Source organism: Cannabis sativa, chromosome 2, assembly GCF_029168945.1.
Source record: "Cannabis sativa cultivar Pink pepper isolate KNU-18-1 chromosome 2, ASM2916894v1, whole genome shotgun sequence".
NCBI lineage: Eukaryota > Viridiplantae > Streptophyta > Magnoliopsida > Rosales > Cannabaceae > Cannabis > Cannabis sativa.
The window spans coordinates 25166698-25185476 of NC_083602.1; the positions used below are offsets into that span (position 1 = coordinate 25166698).

Below are 18779 nucleotides of genomic sequence, written 5' to 3' on the forward strand. Positions count from 1 at the left end.
ATCAGATATTACATATTTTGTTTATTTAATTAATAAAATATGAAATGATCTTATTTTGACATTAAAATAGTAATTAAATTTAAAGATAATCTAGATATTTTTAAATTGTTAACCATAAATATGAATTTTTCAAAAATTTGTTATTATTAAATATATTTTATTAATTTAAATTATAAAGTTAGATAAATGATATTATTTGGCATTTTATCTTATTAGATATTTATTTTATTAAATTATATTTTATTTAAATAACATATATTTTTTTATAGCTAATTCATATTTCTTTTGAATAGATATTTAGGGTTTACTAACCCTAAATTTTTTGAAAATAAGTTTTATTATTTTATATATATATTTTTATTATGTTTTAAATATAAAATGATAATATCCTAACCATAAATATCTTATTTTCAAATTTATTTATTATATTAAGTTTAATTTATTAAATTATAAGATTTAAAATATAATATTAGAAATATTTTGATATTCAAATAAAAAATATTATATTATATTATCTTATTAATTATTTAATTGATTTAAATAAGTTAGATTTTTTAAAATTAGTTGGATATATAAAGTTGAATTGAGATATTTTAGATTTTATATATTTTTTAAAATATTTTCTAACTACCTAATTTGAATTCAAATTAAGATATTTTTTAATAATATTTTATTCATTAAAATAGAAATATCTTAACCAACTTTTCATGTCTTGTTACATGTTTATTTATTTATTTATTTAACTGTTTGATTCAAATTTTTTTAATAAACCTATTATTTATTTGACCTAAATTACTATGATTAACTTGTTGATAGATCTAATAATCTAAATTAATCATAGTCTAATTGTCAATAGATCAAATAAATGATTTGTAACAGGTAATTTTTTCTAATTTGCTTTCATCTGCGATAAACATAGTAACATGATAAGGACTATCATAATCAATTGTCTATATGAGTAAGTGTGCATAAATCTATCCAATCCAATGACAACCAACCGATCCAATTACAACCGACTTGTTAAATATTAGATATCTAATTGTGATCGGATCGAATTGGATGTAATTTTTGAATATCCAATTGGATCGGATCAGATGTTGGATGGGGTGTCCAAAAATTCAATACATCCAACATCCAATCGAACTAATTAGTATTTTCATTTAGTTTGGATGAGTAATTAGATTTTATATTGTTATACGTAATATATATATAAAAATTAACATTAGATTGGATGGATCTAATCTAATCTAATACATACTAGACCTAAAATATTAGATGGATCCAATTCGATCTAAAAGCTACTAGGTCTAAAATATTGAATAAACCCAAATCAAACCAATAATTATATATGAAATACATCCAACGAATAGAACCGATCCAATCCAGCATCCAATGGATGTTGGATCATTAGATGACTGCAATTAATTGGATCGGATCGGATGATAAAATCTAACATCCAATATATAATTGGATCGGATCTGGATATGCCTAAAAATATTAGATGTGGTCCAATGAATATGAGCCCATATATTTGTAATTGGGCCTAGATGCATATAAGAAGCCTATTTATTTTGGATATTTAAATAAACTAGGTTGCTAAAATAAAATAATCACTTTGATAGTTTTATTTAGGGTAAATTGCGGCATAAATACCTAATGTTTTAGATTTTATACACTTAAATACCTAATGTTTATTTTTGGAGGTAAAAATACTTTATGTTACAATTCTCTTACACCGTTACTACTATTTCTGTTAACTCATAAACAAGTAGTATTTAGTTTTTGATATTAGAAATATTAAATTTTAAAATAAAATAAATAAATGTAATGCATTTGAACCTTTCATGTGTCTATATTTATGATAAGTTAACGGAAGTGGTAGTAACGGTGTAAGAGAATTGTAACATTAGGTATTTTTGCCTTTAAAAATAAACACTAGGTATTTGAGTGTATAAAATTTGAAACATTAGGTATTTATACCGCAATTTACCCTTTTATTTATGCCTAATTAGTATTTGGCTTATTCAATTAATAATAATTATTTAATTAAAGGTTAAATTTCTCTCTTTTGGGCCTTGTGTGAGAGTTAGGGGGCCATAGTAGTGTGTACGATATACTGAACTCAGTCCCCCTCACATGAACTACCCCAATTGTGAAGGCCCATTTCCCTTATTTATATAATTATTTTAGGCTAATTATATTAGTTTAAACTAATTAAAAATTGATTAGCAACATAATTAATTCTAAAATAAATGAAATTAATTTTTTATTAGATTATTTTAAAATTAATTTAGAAAAAATACACTTAGGTTAATAAAATAAATTCTAGATAAGACATTTCTAGTAATTAATTTATATTTTTTTTAATATTTAATTAAATAGAAAAATATATTTAAGTTGAAAATTAATTTTTAAATTTTGGACCACATTAAATTAGAATATTTTTTTAGATATTAAACTAGAATTAATAATTAAGTTAATTTTATTAAAGATATTTAATTATTTATTTCTATTTTAATACATTTAATAAAATAGAAAATTACATTTAAGTTAGAATTTTTTTCAATTTTAAATCAATTCAAATTAAAATAATTTTTAAAATATTTTTTATTTTATTTTGATAATTTTTGTTACATATATTTCGAAATATATTTAATTTTAAATGTAGATATTTCAAAATTTTATTTATTTATCTTAAAAATTAGATTAAAGTTGAAAATTAATTTATTAATTAGTTTTAGATTAATTTAAATCAAGTAATTTTTATTAATAATTAATTAAAATAAATAGGCTAAAATATATTATATTTTAAGTTAGAAAATCAACAATTAGTTTATGAAATATTTAGATAGTTATTTTCTAAGTAGACTATTTTATATTTTTTTCTAGATGTATTTGATTAAATAGAAAATTAATGTTTAAGTTAATTTTATTCAAGACACTTAAATATTAAATATTTTTCAAGAAATTTAATTAACTAGAAAAATTATATTTATGTTAAAATTAATTTTTTTTAATTAATTTTAGATTAATATAAATTAGAATAATTTTTTTCAAAATTATTTTATTTTATTTTAATATGAAATTTGAAAATATATTTTTATTAAATACATTGAATTTTTAATTTAATAATATATATTTATAGAAAATTAGATTTAAGTGTAAAATTAATGTTAATTAATTTTGGACCAACTTAAATTAAGTAATTTTCATAATATTTATTGAAAATTAATACTAAGGATATTTTTAGATCAACCTAAGTATATAATTTATAAATACTAAAATAAAATTTGTATTTAGGTTTATCTAAATTACTAATTTTAATTAAATAAATATATTAATATTAAAATAAATAAATTAAAATAGATATCAAAATAAAAATACAGTTTTAAAATAATGAGCTTTAGTTTTAGGATATTTGATCTCTATTGTTGGTTTTACATAGTTCTTGTTTTAATGAGATTCATTCCTAATAAATTTTCATTCATTTGCAATTTAACACCATAGAATCTCGAAAGATAAGTATTATTATAAATCTTTTATTCTTAATAACGATCACTCTAACAGTGACTACTCAGAATAAGGTTTACAAAGTATGAAACTGCTGGAATATATTTTATCACGATCTAGATTTACTAACAAGTATATTTTTAACATCCTAATATGAATTTCTAAAACGATGAAAATTATAAACACTTAGAAGGTATGAGAAACCTTACAGTGGTTGTAGCAGAATTAAATGACTCATTTTGCTCAGATCTCTAACCCTTGTATCATTTTTGTCGCAGAGTATCACCAAGATCTGAGCCCGATTTTCCTTCTTGTTGTTTGGATTCGTCACAGTCTTACATACTATGATTGAGGACTCACTTGATATGTGTGGCATGTACTCAATCACTAATGACTGAATTTTGTTTTGTGAAGAAAGGCTAAGGATTTCGAAAATCAAGAGAAGAAAGGAAGAAGAAAAAGTCACAAAACCTAGAGAGAAAGAAAGCTAGGTTTTCTTGCCTTTGAAGCATTAGTTGGATAATGAGACTTTCTTTTCGTTTTATACTACTTCTCTTAGGGTTAGGGTTGATTTATTTAAAATAAAAAATGATAAAAAAAACGGACCAAAATTACCACCTAGTGGCCGGCCATGAATGGGCCCAACATTAGTTAGATTTTTGCCATTTTCTCAACCATTTGTCTATTTTTCACAAATACCATTTTTTTGGAATTTCAACCCTATAAATGCCAAAACTATTTATTTAATAATTGAAATAATTATCAAATAAAATTGTCATTGATAATATTTATTAATTAGACTCCACAAAGTCTCTTAATTAATAAATTAATCCTAAAATTTTATTTCTTCACAATCAAGCCGTAACATAGTGAAAATTCACAAACTAAACATAGTCTAATTTTAGAATTAAATTTGGTTAACTAAAATCAATTAACTCAGTCTTACAAACAGTTTGTCTCAACTAGTATTGGGACCATGGGCCTATATAACCGAACTTCCAATAAGCAGATCTAGAATTTGTTGGGTTTTATGCCCTAAATAAAACTCTTTACAATCTGATTAGTTATCAATATAAGAAATTCGAAGTGATTGATGTTTGCATGAATTTTACATGCTAATGGTTTAATATGTTTAATATGTTTATTACATTCATACACACAAAATCAGTTAAATCCAGATCATATGTTTATTCACAATTAGAGTATCGTCAACACAGTGGAATGTGATTGTGATCATATGAATCAAAAGTTTTGGTCCCTGTTTCATCAGTGTTATTGGATTTACACTAATGTGATAATCAGCGATGATGTGTACTTACACTTGGAGTAAGTGTTATGTTCTTTCCAGGACATTAGTAAAGTATACTAGTTTCGAATGTATGGAGTATACATTGGACTGGACCGATATTGCAACTAAGTTAAGATATTACAAACTTACCGTTATACATATCTTTCCAAGTCAATATCAGTAGTTGATCTTAAGATTAAAAGAATCTAAATCCTGATATGCTTAGGCTCAACTCAGGAGTGCTATTCATGTTCTTAGATTTATTAGTTAAGCCTACTTTCGGGTCAGGGTGATCCGTATATTTCGAGAACATGATAGTATGATTGAGTGGGAGTGCTGAACATAAATATGGAATCTATAGCTTCTACTGGTGTATAGAAGTCAAGTGATGATTCCCTTCGAGCTTAGCAAATAGAAGTAAATGGATGAACTCTTGTTTAACTGACTAATTATTAGATCACTAAACACCATTTACAGGTAGCTAAGTGTTTTAAGGGGCAAAATACATTGAGGGGTGAGAACGGTAAAGAAATCCCATCTCGATGTAAATCATCTATATAGAAGATCTTTAAATCACAATAAGATTATAACAATGGTTAAATGAGATAGTATATTGATATCGTGGAACATACAATATGCTCTATATAAGTCTGAGAGTGCAATTCTAAGTTCTAAGAGTGGATTCAACGAAGAATTAATAAGTAGGAATTTACTTGGTAAATTTGGTTCACTTATTGGAAGCTCAGCATATAGATCCATGGTCCCCATTCTAGTTGAGAACATTCTGCTTGTAAGACTCATTAATTGATTCGTGATTGATCAATTATAATTCTAAAGTTAGACTATGTCTAATTTTATGAATTTTCACTATTTGGGGGTGAAATTGTAAAGAAAAGAGTTTCTAGGTTTATTTATTTATTAATGGACTTTATATGTCTAATTAATAATTAAATTAAATGACAATATTATTTAATAATCTATTTTAGTTATTAAATAATTAGTTTTGGCATTTAAAAGGTTAGAATTAGAAAATTGGCATTTTTGAGAAAATAGAGATAAAATTTGATAAAATTGCAAAATTAAGTGAGGCCCATTACTACACCATGGCCGGCCACTTAATATGCTTTTTCAAATTAATATTTTCATTATTTTAATGCCAAATAATTCCTAACCTAAACCTAGTAGTTGCCTATAAATAGAAAGTGATGGCTCAGTCAAATTACACAAGTTTTCACAAGCTTTTCTGACAGAAATTTCTCTCTTCAGAAAAACTGAGTCTTCCCCACTTTCTATACCTGGCCGAAATACCTTTCTCTTTTCTCCTTCATCAATTTCGTGACCCTAGTGAAAGAGTAAGTGCCCACACACAGCAAGCAGTAACTCATTCATAGATTGGAAGACTGTGAAGGATCAAACTTGAAGAAGAAGGACATTCGGGCTCAGATCTTGATTATACTCTGCTACAGAAAGGATTCGAGGGTTAGAGATCTGAGTGGAAGGAGACATTAATTCCGCTGCATCAATGTAAGGTTTTCTTAACTTTATATGTGTTTAATTTATCGTTTTAGAAAGTTCATATTTAGGGTGTTTAAACAACATACTTGTGAGTAGATCTAAGATCCTGGTAAAATAAATTTCCAACAGAATTTACCAAGTAAATTCTCTAACTTATTAATTCCTCGTTGAACCACTATAGAACTTGGAATTGCACTCTCAGTTACATAGAACACTCTATATGTTCCACGATATAGATACGCTATTAATTATCCATTGTTATAATCCCAATAATCAATGATCCTCTATAGATGATTTACATTGCATAGGGATAAAATTACCATTACACCCTTTCAATGTATTTTATCTTTAAAACACTCAGCCACCTATAAATGATATTTTAGTGAACTAACATAATCACTAAAATGAGCGCTCTATCATTTATCTCTATTTACCCAAGCTCGAAGGAAATCATCGTTTCACTTCTATGTCTGGATAGAATCTATAGATTTCATATCTATGATTAGCGCTCCCACTCAATTGTACTATCATGTTCCCAAAATATACGTATCACCCAGACTAAAAGGTAGGCTTAACTAACAAATCAAAGAACAAAAATAACACTCTCGATATCGAACCTAACCATGTCAGGATTGAGATCATTTGATCTAGGATCAACTAGGTGATATTGAATTGAATAGATATTACGGTAAGATTATCATATCTAGTTCAAGTTCAATATCGGTCCCTTCCGATGCATACTACAGACATCCAACTCAAGCTTACTTTAACCAATACCCTGGAAAGTGTTGGGTTTTATGCCCTAAATAAAACTCATTTCAATATAATCAAATTTACTTATTAATATAGATCAGAAATAACATTTAATGTTGCATGGTTCACATGATTTATTTCATGATTATACGTATATAATGTATGAATTCATCTGAAACCCTTTTCACATACTTGATCCTGTTTATTGTGTCGTCAACACATTAAAAAGTAAACATGACTATGTGAATAAAGTTTCCTAGATTTATCAGACACAGGGTTTTACTGATATGATAATCTACAACAGAGTTTACTTGCATTTGGAGAAGTGCTATGTTCTTTCCAGAGCATTGGTTAAAGTAAAGCTCAGGTTGGATGCATGGAGTATGCATCGGAAGGGACCGATATTGAACTTTGACTTAGATTTATTAAACTTACCGTAATATCTATTCTAGTTAATATCGCCTAGTTGATCCTAGATCAAATGTTCTTAAACCTGTTATGATTAGGCTCAATCTTGAAAGGCTATTCGTGTTCTTTGATTTGTTAGTTAAGCCTACTTTTAGGTCAGGGTGATACGTACATTTTGGGAACACGGTAGTGCAATTGAGTGGGAGCGCTAACATAAACATGGAATCTATAGCTTCTATCTGGCGAATAGTAAGCAAAGGATGATCTCCTTCGAGCTTGACCAAACGAACATAAATGGTGGAGTACTCATGTCACATAAGCTGAAATATCATTTATACGGGGTCAAGTGTTTTAAGGATAAAATACATTGTAGGGTGTAACGGTAATCTAATCCCTTTACAGTGTAGATCATTCATATAGAGGATCATTGATCAAATTAGGATTATAACAATGGATAACTAATGCTGTGTCTATATGGTGGAACATATAGAGCATTCTATATAACTGAGAGTGCAATTCTAAGTTCTATGCGTGGATTCAACGAAGAATTAATAAGTTAGTGAAATTTAGTAATAAATTCTTGATCTACTTATTGGAAGCTCGGTTATATAGACCCATGGTCCCCGCACTAGTTGAGATAATATTGCTTGTAAGACTCATATAATTGGTTTTGATTAATCAATTATAATTCTCAAATTAGACTATGTCTATTTGTGAATTTTTCACTAAGTAAGGGCGAAATTGTAAGGAAAGAGTTTTAGGGGCATATTTGTTAATTATGATACTTTGTATGGTTCAATTAATAAATATGATAAATGACAATATTATTTAATAATTATTTATAGTTATTAAATAGTTAGAATTGGCATTTTAATGGTTGAATTTGAAAATTGGCGTTTTTGAGGAAATCAGATGCAGAAAAGATAAAACTGCAAAATTGCAAAAAGTGAGGCCCAAATCCACTAAGCATGGCCGACCACTTTTGTAGGCAATTTAAACTGATATTTTCATTATTTTAATGCCAAATAATTCAAACCTAACCCTAGTGGAATGCTATAAATAGATAGTGAAGGCTTTAAGAAAATTACACTTCTGATTCAGAGAAAAACCTGAGCCTTCTCTCTCCCTATCTGGCCGACCACTCCCTCTCTCTTTCTTCCCTCTCAAATTTTGAAATTCTTAGTGTATGAGTAGTGCCCACACACAGCAAGTGATACCTCAACCACAGTGAGGAAGATCGTGAAGAAAGACTTTCAGCAAGAAGGAGTTTCAGCATCAAAGATTCAGAGAAAGAGATCTAGGTTCAGATATTGATAATGCTCTGCTACAGAAAGGAATCAAGGGCTAGATATCTGAACGGAAGGAGTCATTATATTCTGCTGCACCCAATGTAAGGTTTCTTAAACTTTATACGTGTTTATTTCATCGTTTTAGAAAGTTCATATTTAGGGTGTTAATAAACATACTTGTGAGTAGATCTAAGATCCCGGTAAAATATTTCCAACAGAAAGGACATAGCACTTACTCAAGGTGCAAGTAAACTACGTTGTAGATTATCATATCATCAGTTAAACCCTGTGTACTGATAAATCTAGGAATACATTTAATCACACAATCTTGATTACTTTCCACTGTGTTGACAACACAATAAACAAGAATATCAGTGTAATAAGGATTTGGATGAATTTATTAATCAAATAAGTAAATAGATGATCACATGAACCAAATAACACATTAAACAAGTAATGAAATTAAATCTTTCTTTATTGATAATTGAATAGAATAGGTTACATTAAATAGAATTTGATTTAGGGCACAAAGTCCAACAGAAACAATGGTAAAAGCTCATGAAATAAGAATGATCTTAACTCTCACCTAAACGAGACAACGTCAGATTCTTATTTTGATCGAATAAAAGGTTGCTAAAATAGTGTCTATTTTAGATGAGCTGACAACTCTATTTAACTAATGATATATTTGACTCTTGCCTAAATGGGACATTTATATCATCTAGTTTAAAACCTTAGAAATTATTCAAGATGTGTTTATTTTGTATTTTCACATGTCTTGATTACTAGTTAAATATTTACTAATTTTTAAATATATGTATGAATTTCTATAAACCTATAATTGATTTCTATTAATTGATAATTGTAGTTTCCAACATGACTATGAACAACTCAATTGTGTCTCTGTTGATTGACAACAAGCTCTCTGGAGCTAACTTTGTTAAATGGAAAGAGAACATTAATATTGCTCTCATAGGTGAGAATTCACTGTTTGTGTTAACTGAGGAAGCTCCTGAGCAAGCAGGTGAGAATGCAGCTAAGACAGTAAGAGACAAGTTTGAGCGTTGGTAGAATGCTAACAACAAAGCCCATTTCTTTATGCTGTCTAGCATGGTTGAGACCTTGAAAACAAGGTTTGCCAACACTCTCATAGATGCTGAGATCATGAACTAGTAAACTGAACAATTTTGGAAGGCATCGAATCAAGCTCGTTTTGATGCGACCAAAAACTTCATCAATGCATGGATGAAACCTCATCAGAATGTATGTGAAGACCTACTCCTGATGGCTAGTTATTTCTAAGAAGTTGAGATGTATGGAACTGTCATTGATTAAGAGACTCAAGTGAGTTTGATCTTGAATAGTTTAGCTCCAGCTTTTCTGCCCTTTACTTCAAACTACGTCATGAACAAGTTGACTTTTGACTTTTACGAGTAAATCAACAACCTTCAGACTTTTGAGAGTTTGATTGGAGGTCCACAGAAGGGAGATAATAAAGCTCCAAGTTCTAGTAATGCTACGATTGGTATGGTGAAACCTGAGACAAATATTGCCTCTACTTTAAAACCCAACAAGAAAAAGAAGTGGAACAACAACAAAAAACCTCTTAAAGCTGTTAACATAGCTAATAAGGGTAGAAAATCTGCTAATTCAAAGGCAAAAGGAAAAGCGAAATACTTTTATTGCAACAAAAATAGTCACTAGAAATCCTAATATCCTACTTTTTGACAAAAATCAAAGTACTTCTAACTGAATTCATATGTTTTAGAGAATTATTATCCTAGTAAAAAATATATATTATAAATGTTAATGTAATGTATCAATGTTAAGGACTATTTATTATATTTATATATGATGTATTCATATTCAAATCATGAAAGCTTTCAAACGAACCTTATCTTAAGGCTGGCACCCAACAAAAATTCCAGACAAGTTATCATGCAGAATATATAAGTTAGTATAATTATATATAAAGCTAAAGCACATTATTGTTGAACATACATACCAATACCATAATCATTCGTTTTTGTTTTTTTTTTTGAAATCCAATACCATTCGTTCTTTAGTCTCTAAATCTGTTTATTTTGGAAAGAAAAAAAAGGGGGATTCTATAGATTAATGCATGGTAAAAGTTAGACTCCGATCCACAAATCAAGCTTCAAAAGATTCAATAAATTAGCTTTAGTTTAAAGCTCTTTGAAGAAAAAATAAATTAAGCATAATAATCCTTTATTAAGACTTACTTTAAAGTCGACTTTTCTATTTATTCTTTTTTAGAAAAAGAAAAAGATTATTTTTAAAAACTGGAAAGACATAGAAAAAAACAAAAAAAATAGTGCAGTCTGGGAACAAAATTGTTATCACTAGTAATAATAATGTAGATAATTTGCAAAACGAGCAGTAATTAGTTAACAAAAACAAGAGAATCGTTTCCAATTTCATATAATCATTTTATCAAATTAATAGAATAAACAATTAATAATTACCATATATTTTCACAAAATTAAAGTTTTTTTTTTGTTTTTTAATCAATCTTTCCTCCAAGCGTAAAGCAACAAAGAAAAACCGCCATTACTACCAGTACTACATGATCTAGTAGAAGAAGAAGATGAACTTCTTCCTCCATCGCTACTCTCTTCAGCCCATTGAAGCACACTTGAACAAGACGGCGAATTCGAAGACGAAGCCGCCATTGAAGCAGAGCTACCTGCCGGAGCAGTTGCCGACGACAAGCTCTTCCTCAACAGCCTCTTTTCCGGGCCCACCATTTCCGGCCAAACCCCACCATCACCAACTTGGAAGACAAAAACCCCATGTCCGTTACCGTTATTACCGTTACTAACCCAATTGAAAACATCCCAAAAGAACTCGACTTCGATTCCACCCACGTAGATTTTCTCGTTCCCCCTGAATTTCCAGGCGAGTCTTTTAACAACGAGGCTTGTTTCACCGTCGACTTTGACTTTGAGAGTTCCTCCACCGCACTCTATCCCAATCTCGTGTTTGGACCCCAAAAACATTGCCCGGGACGCGTAATTCCTGCGTCCAAACACGTGTTCTCGTCTGGAAAGCAGAGCAGGTATGATGGGCAGTACCTGAGTCCGAGTTACGAGCCCCGAGCGCTGAGTCAACTCGTCAAGGAGATCGCCGAGGAAGAATTCCAGCTTGGCGTTGCAGGTAATAGCGACGTAGAAAGAAGAGTCTGGCTCGGCCGAGTTGGTGGCGAACTCTGCTCTAGTGAAATCCCAATAAAGCTTGATTTTTTGGGAATGTTGGTGGGTTAAGTAGATGGATTTGGATCCGGGTCGGGCTCCGAATAAGGAGAAAGTCGATGGCTGAAGAGGTATGGTGATGGAGAATAAGTCAGGGGCGTAAATGGTGAGAGAGTGAGTGAACGTAGATTTTGACCAAGTGAGAGTCAAGTAAGTTGGAGAGTTACATAGTTGAGTTTGGTATATACAGGTTATGAGGTTCTGATTAGGCACATGAGAAGATGTTGTGGTTGAGGATGTTGGTGTGTTTGGCTGGCTAAAACAAGAAGGGATCATGGTATCCAACATTTTTAGTAGAAGGTGGCTCAAAAACTCGACCAAAACCAAACCATGAAAAATTTGAAGGTTCTCTTGAGCACTGGACTATGTTTTGATGGGCAAAAGTTCTGACTTTTGAGCTTTTCTATTATGGGATTGGGAGTGTAGTTGCATGGTTTTTGAAAGTGGGTTTTTTTTTGGTGTTTTAGAATTTGGAGAAGTGGGTATGGAGAAAAAGGAGAAAAAAGAGAGAGAGAGGGTGTGCTTTGAATCTTGAAAAAATGATGAGGAATTATAAAAAAGCTTCTCTCATCACAATCATCAGCACCAGTGGCTAAAAAGCCTTTATACATACAATTCAATCATGTTTAGATTCCTCAATTTGCGCCTTTGACAGTGTTCCATTTCTTCTATATATATAATATATAAATTCTATATGTTTCTCTTTTCTTTTGAGTGAGCTGTGGTGCACCAGGGGAGCTTTTAGGTAGGTCACCATCACAGGTGACTTTGATATTGTTTGTGTATCTTCTTTTCTCCTTTTCCTTTTCTTAATTGATTTTGTAATACTTAAATTGGAAAAGTTCTCTCTCTTGTTGTAAACACTACTCCTCAAAATAAAATAAGTAAAGATTGAATAAATTTTTTAGAGTTAAGTCGCATATATCAGGTTGCTCTCTTTAAGACGGCCGTAAAACTGTAGAGAAATATACAAGAAGTTATAAAACAGCCTAATCATATACTATACCAAATCCCCACTGCACTATGTAATTCTTTTTAGAGAAACTGAATCGAGTTGTTGAACTTGTCCCATAAAACTAATAAAATTAAATATTCAAAATATTAATCAAACATTTTTCTCAACTCATGGTGCGTGTGTGTCCACACTCATTTACATAAAATTGAATGCCCCTTCGATCCTTATTCTAAGTACTAATATTGTGCCTTATATACCCTTATAAATAAATTCTCATATCCCATATGAGACTCTCTTCATATCACACACTAGAAGTCTCTCCTATCCCAAGTGCCAAAAATTGAGTTACTTTGTAAAAAGTTTGAGCATCTCTCTCTTAATTTAAATTAATTTGTATTCCTTTTGCCATCTCAAAAGCAGGATTAGAGAGATGGGGCCTTCGGAAAAGCAGTGGCCCCAACCCAACCCAACCCAACAAAACACACCCACTTTTTCTATTTGTTGCTTCACAACCTAATTGAGTTCAATACTACATTACTACTCATTCATCAACACAGACTCCAGAAGATGCTTCGCTTTGTCTTTAGGTTTAGGTATGATGAAGTGTATTAGAAACTCTTGGATTATATTACTGTTTTGTGTTGTTTGGTGAATTATGGCCTTATGGAATTCGACTCTTTAAAAAAAACAAATATGTATATATTGTATGACAAGACAGAGTAAAATAAGACATGAGCAAGTAACTTTAAAAACTTGGATATATTTAAAATTCAAGATAAAAGAAAAATAAAATGCATCGAGCAATTTTCTTTCAATTATAAAAATAAATATGGAGATATGATTTTGTCCCGTGATGTACTTTCACGGAATATATTCCGTGGTACATTAGAGAGTCTCAGGGTACATTAAATGAGTGTCAGGTACCTTACTTTTTAACCTTAATTACCCTTAGATCAATCTCAACCGTTAGATCAAATAACTCTTTCATCTGACGGCTACTGTACATCACGGATTACAATTCGTGAAAGTACAATAATGGGACAAAATTATATCCCAATAAATATATATATTTAATGAACATTGTTCTTAGACATCATATGGTTCATAACACGACGCGTTGCGATTTTAATAACAGTTTCTTATATTAATTGTTAAATCAAGTAGTATGAAACCTAATATTAATTTACACCAATAAATATATACCACCAATTGTACTGGGCACCCTAAGATGCTCTTAACATTTCTCATTTTTAATTTCTAAGTCATAGTACTGATTGATTATTATCATTTAAATACTTTATTCCTTGTTTCCTTATTCTCCCACCCCCATTATTAGTCTTGAGTCTTAGCAGAAATTTCAACAACTAATCATCTTGTCTTTTCTTTGGTATTTATTTCTTATTTCTATCTAAATTGATCCCTTCTTACAAGTTAATTAAGTTGGTACAATGTATTTATTATTAGATTTTTTTTTCTTATACGTAGTTAGTAGATCTTACCTGTTATCATTATCTGATCAATCATTTTCTCAAGCGATTAGATCACATATCAGTGAATGAATGGATTATTTATGAAATCTAAAAATATGGATGATTTTGTTGCACAAAAATATTGGTGGTATTATTTCTGAGGGTAAATATGTTGGAAATTATTTTACCAGGATCTTAGATCTACTCACAAGTATGTTTATTAACATCCTAAATATGAACTTTTTAAAACGATAAATTAAACACATATAAAGTTTAAGAAACCTTACATTGGGTGCAGCGGAATATAATGACTCCTTCCGTTCAGATATCTAGCCCTTGATTCCTTTCTGTAGCAGAGCATTATCAATATCTGAACCTGGATCTCTTTCTCTGAATCTTTGATGCTGAAACTCCTTTGCTGATGATCTTTCTTCACGATCTTCCTCACTATGATTGAGGTATCACTTGCTGTGTGTGGGCACTACTCTCACACTAAGATTTTCGAAATTGAAGAGGGAAGGAGAAAGAGAAGGGTCAGCCAAAGATAGGGAGAGAGAAGGCTCAGTTTTTTTCTAAATCAGAAGTGTAGAAATTTAAGTGTAAATTTCTTGAAGCCTTCCCTATCTATTTATAGCATTCCACTAGGGTTAGGTTTGAATTATTTGGCATTAAAATAATGAAAAAATCAGTTTAAATTTCCTACAAAAGTGGCTGGCCCTACACTTAGTGGATTGAGCCTTGCTTTTTGCAATTTTGCAATTTTAACACCTTTTGTATCTGATTTTCTCAAAAATGCCAATTTCCTAATTCAACCATTTAAATGCCAATTCTAACTATTTAATAACTATAAATAATTATTAAATAATATTGTCATTTATCATATTTATTAATTGAACCATACAAAGTATCATAATTAACAAATATGCCCCTATTAACTCTTTCTTTACAATTTCGCCCTTACTTAGTGAAAAATTCACAAATAGACATAGTCTAATTTGAGAATTATAATTGATTAATCAAAACCAATTACATGAGTCTTACAAGCAATATTATCTCAACTAGTGGGGGGACCATGGGTCTATATAACCGAGCTTCCAATAAGTAGATCAAGAATTTAACACTAAAATTCACTAACTTATTAATTCTTCGTTGAATCCACGCATAGAACTTAGAATTGCACTCTCAGTATATAGAATGCTCTATATGTTCCACCATATGGACACATCATTAGTTATCCATTGTTATAATCCTAATTTGATCAATGATCCTCTATATGAATGATCTACACAGTAAAGGGATTAAATTACCGTAACACCCTACTATGTATTTTATCCTTAAAACACTTGACCCCGTATAAATGATATTCAGCTTATGTGAAATGAGATCTCCACCATTTATTTTCGTTTGGTCAAGCTCGAAGGAGATCATCCTTTGCTTACTATTCGCCAGATAGAAGCTATAGATTCCATGTTTATGCTAGCGCTCCCACTCAATTGCACTACAGTGTTCCCAAAAAGTACGTATCACCCTGACCTAAAAGCAGGCTTAACTAACAAATCAAAGAACACGAATAGCCTTTCAAGATTGAGCCTAATCATAACAGGATTAAGATCATTTGATCTAGGATCAACTTGGCGATATTGACTTGAATAGATTCTACGGTAAGTTTAATTAAATCTAAGTCAAAGTTCAATATCGGTCCCTTCCGATGCATACTCCATGCATCCAACCTGAGCTTTACTTTAACCAATGTTCTGGAAAGAACATAGTATTTCTCCAAATACAAGTAAACTCTTGTTGTAGATTATCATATCAGTAAAACCCTGTGTCTGATAAATCTAGGAAACTTTATTCACATAGTCATGTTTACTTTCCAATGTATTGACGGCACAATAAACAGGATCAAGTATGTGAAAAGGGTTTCAGATGAATTTATACATTATGTACATATAATCATGAAATAAATCATGTGAACCATGCAACATTAAATGTTATTTCTGATCTATATTAATAAGTAAATCTGATTATATTGAAATGAGTTTTATTTAGGGCATAAAACCCAACAAAATATTGGTAGTGTTATTTCTGAGGCTGATTTTATGCAGGCTTTTAAAGACGAAATTACACTTAATATGAGATTTTAAAAGTTCTTATGATAAATATGGCACATTTAAGTTTGGCCAATTTATATGGCATTTTTTTGTTTTTAGGTTTTTTTATGGTATTTGATATGCCATATATATGTAATTAGGTTTCTAAATCCCATATTTAATGTTTTTATTTGTTTAGGAAGTTTTATTTGTCATTGATGCCGGAAAAGTCACCGGAGTTTGCTACCGGTGCTGGGAAAGTCGCCGGAGTAGCGGTCGGTGCCGGAAAAGTCGTCGGAGTTGCTGTCGGCGCCGGAAAATTCGTCGAAATTGGCATTGTCGCCGGAAAAATCACTGAAAAATCACCAAGAAACCAGTTTCTTGAAGTCTAAGAAACCGATTTCTTGGTGATTTTTCCGCTGACAATGCCAATTCTGACGACTTTTCTGACGCTAGCAGCTAGTCCGACGACTTTTCCGGCACCGACAGTATACTTCAGAAAAGTCATCAGAATTGGCATAGTCGCCGGAAAAATTACCAAGAAACTGGTTTCTGGTTTCTTGATGAAGAAACCAGTTTTTTGGTAATTTTTTCAGTAATTTTTCTGACGACAATGGCAATTCTGACGAATTTTCTAGCGTTGGTAGCAACTTTGACGACTAATACACCGACAGCTACTCCGGTGACTTTTTCAGTACCGACAGTAAACTCTGGGAAATTCGTCAGAATTGGCATTGTTGCCGGAAAAATTATCAGAAAAATCACCAAGAAACTAGTTTTTTCGGTTTCTTGGTAATTTTTTTTGTATTTTTTCTCTGTTTGGTTGATTGATGAAACTGGTTTCAATTATTTTCAGTGTATATCATTTTTGTTTTGTTTTCATAATCTTTATTATTGTTGTGTAACAAAATTAGTTCCTTGATGAAGAAACCACTTTCTTGGTGAAGAAACCAGTTTCTTGATGAAAAAACCACTTTCTTGGTGATTTTTCTAATGATTTTGGTGGCGACAATGCCAATTCTGACGACTTTTTTTACGCCGGTAATAACTCCGGCGATTTTTCCAACACTAGGAACTACTCAGGCAACTTTTTCGGCACCGACATCAAACTCTAGAATAGTCGTCGGACTTGGTATTGTCACCGGTAAAATTACCAGAAAAATCACCAAGAAACCTGTTTCTTTTTCTTGGTGATTTTTCCAGCGACAATGCTAATTATGACGACTTTTTCGGCACCGCCAGCAACTCCGGCGACTTTTCCGGCACCGGCGGCTACTCTGACGACTTTTCCGGTGCCGGGAGTAAACTCCAGTGACTTTTTCAGCATGAGTGACAACTTCGGCAATCACTATAGTTTTATTTATTTTATTTTTTTAAAAAAATAAATATGAAGAGAATTTTAATATTTTTATGGTAATTTAATTAAGTTTTTATTTTTTATGAATTTTAAATTCAGATTTCTTTTTAATGTTTTATAAAAAAAAACCATATTTTTAGTTTTTTTTGGTTAGATAATGAAATTCCGTATTTTAATATTCCCAGTTTGATTATTTAATTAAGTGATTAATTAAATGCGGAATAATGAAACTGGTACTGAAAATAGTTTTTCCGTAGTTACAGAATACAACTCTGTAACTCCAGAGAAACCCAGAAAAACAAGCAGTGCATAAAAGTAAAAACACACAAGATTTTTGTACGTGGTTTTAACAATCCTTTCAGATTGTTACTAGTCCACGGGGCCACGCCCATAGATAAGATTCATTAGATCGGTATCAAAAATACAAAGTAATTGACTTATGCATAAATAGACTCCCTCTTATTGTATGCCGCAAGCTTGATGTATTCCACCTACTAACCGAATCTTGATAAAACTCCAAGAGCTCGAACTCCCTTCGATCACCTTGAAGAGTGCTTGAATCCTCCCGATTCAAGGCTTAAAGGCTATCTCCCGAAAGCCTATACAACCATCTCCCGAAGGTTGTGTGCTTGTATCATCCCGATGCAAGACTTCAAAAGCAATCTCCCGAAAGCTTGTAAAACCCTTCTCCCGAAGGTGTGCTTGTATCCTCCTGATGCAAGACTTCAAAAGAAATCTCCCGAAAGCTTGTAAATACCCTTCTCCCGAAGGTGCACTGATGTTCTTCTTCGTTGTAGACTTGAATACAGACTCAAGACAATACAAACAATAAATAAACAGAGTAAGAGTAGAACAACTCTTCTCTACATAACA

At 30.8% G+C, this 18779-nt stretch overlaps 1 protein-coding gene across 1 annotated transcript; it reads right to left on the minus strand.

Moving 5' to 3' along the window:
- Positions 1–11199: 11199 nt before the first annotated feature.
- LOC115721102 (uncharacterized) lies at positions 11200–12666 on the minus strand. Its single transcript, XM_030650351.2, has one exon. It carries the CDS (start codon positions 12321–12323, stop codon positions 11292–11294), a length of 1032 nt encoding a protein of 343 aa, XP_030506211.1. The 5' UTR covers positions 12324–12666; the 3' UTR covers positions 11200–11291.
- Positions 12667–18779: the final 6113 nt, after the last annotated feature.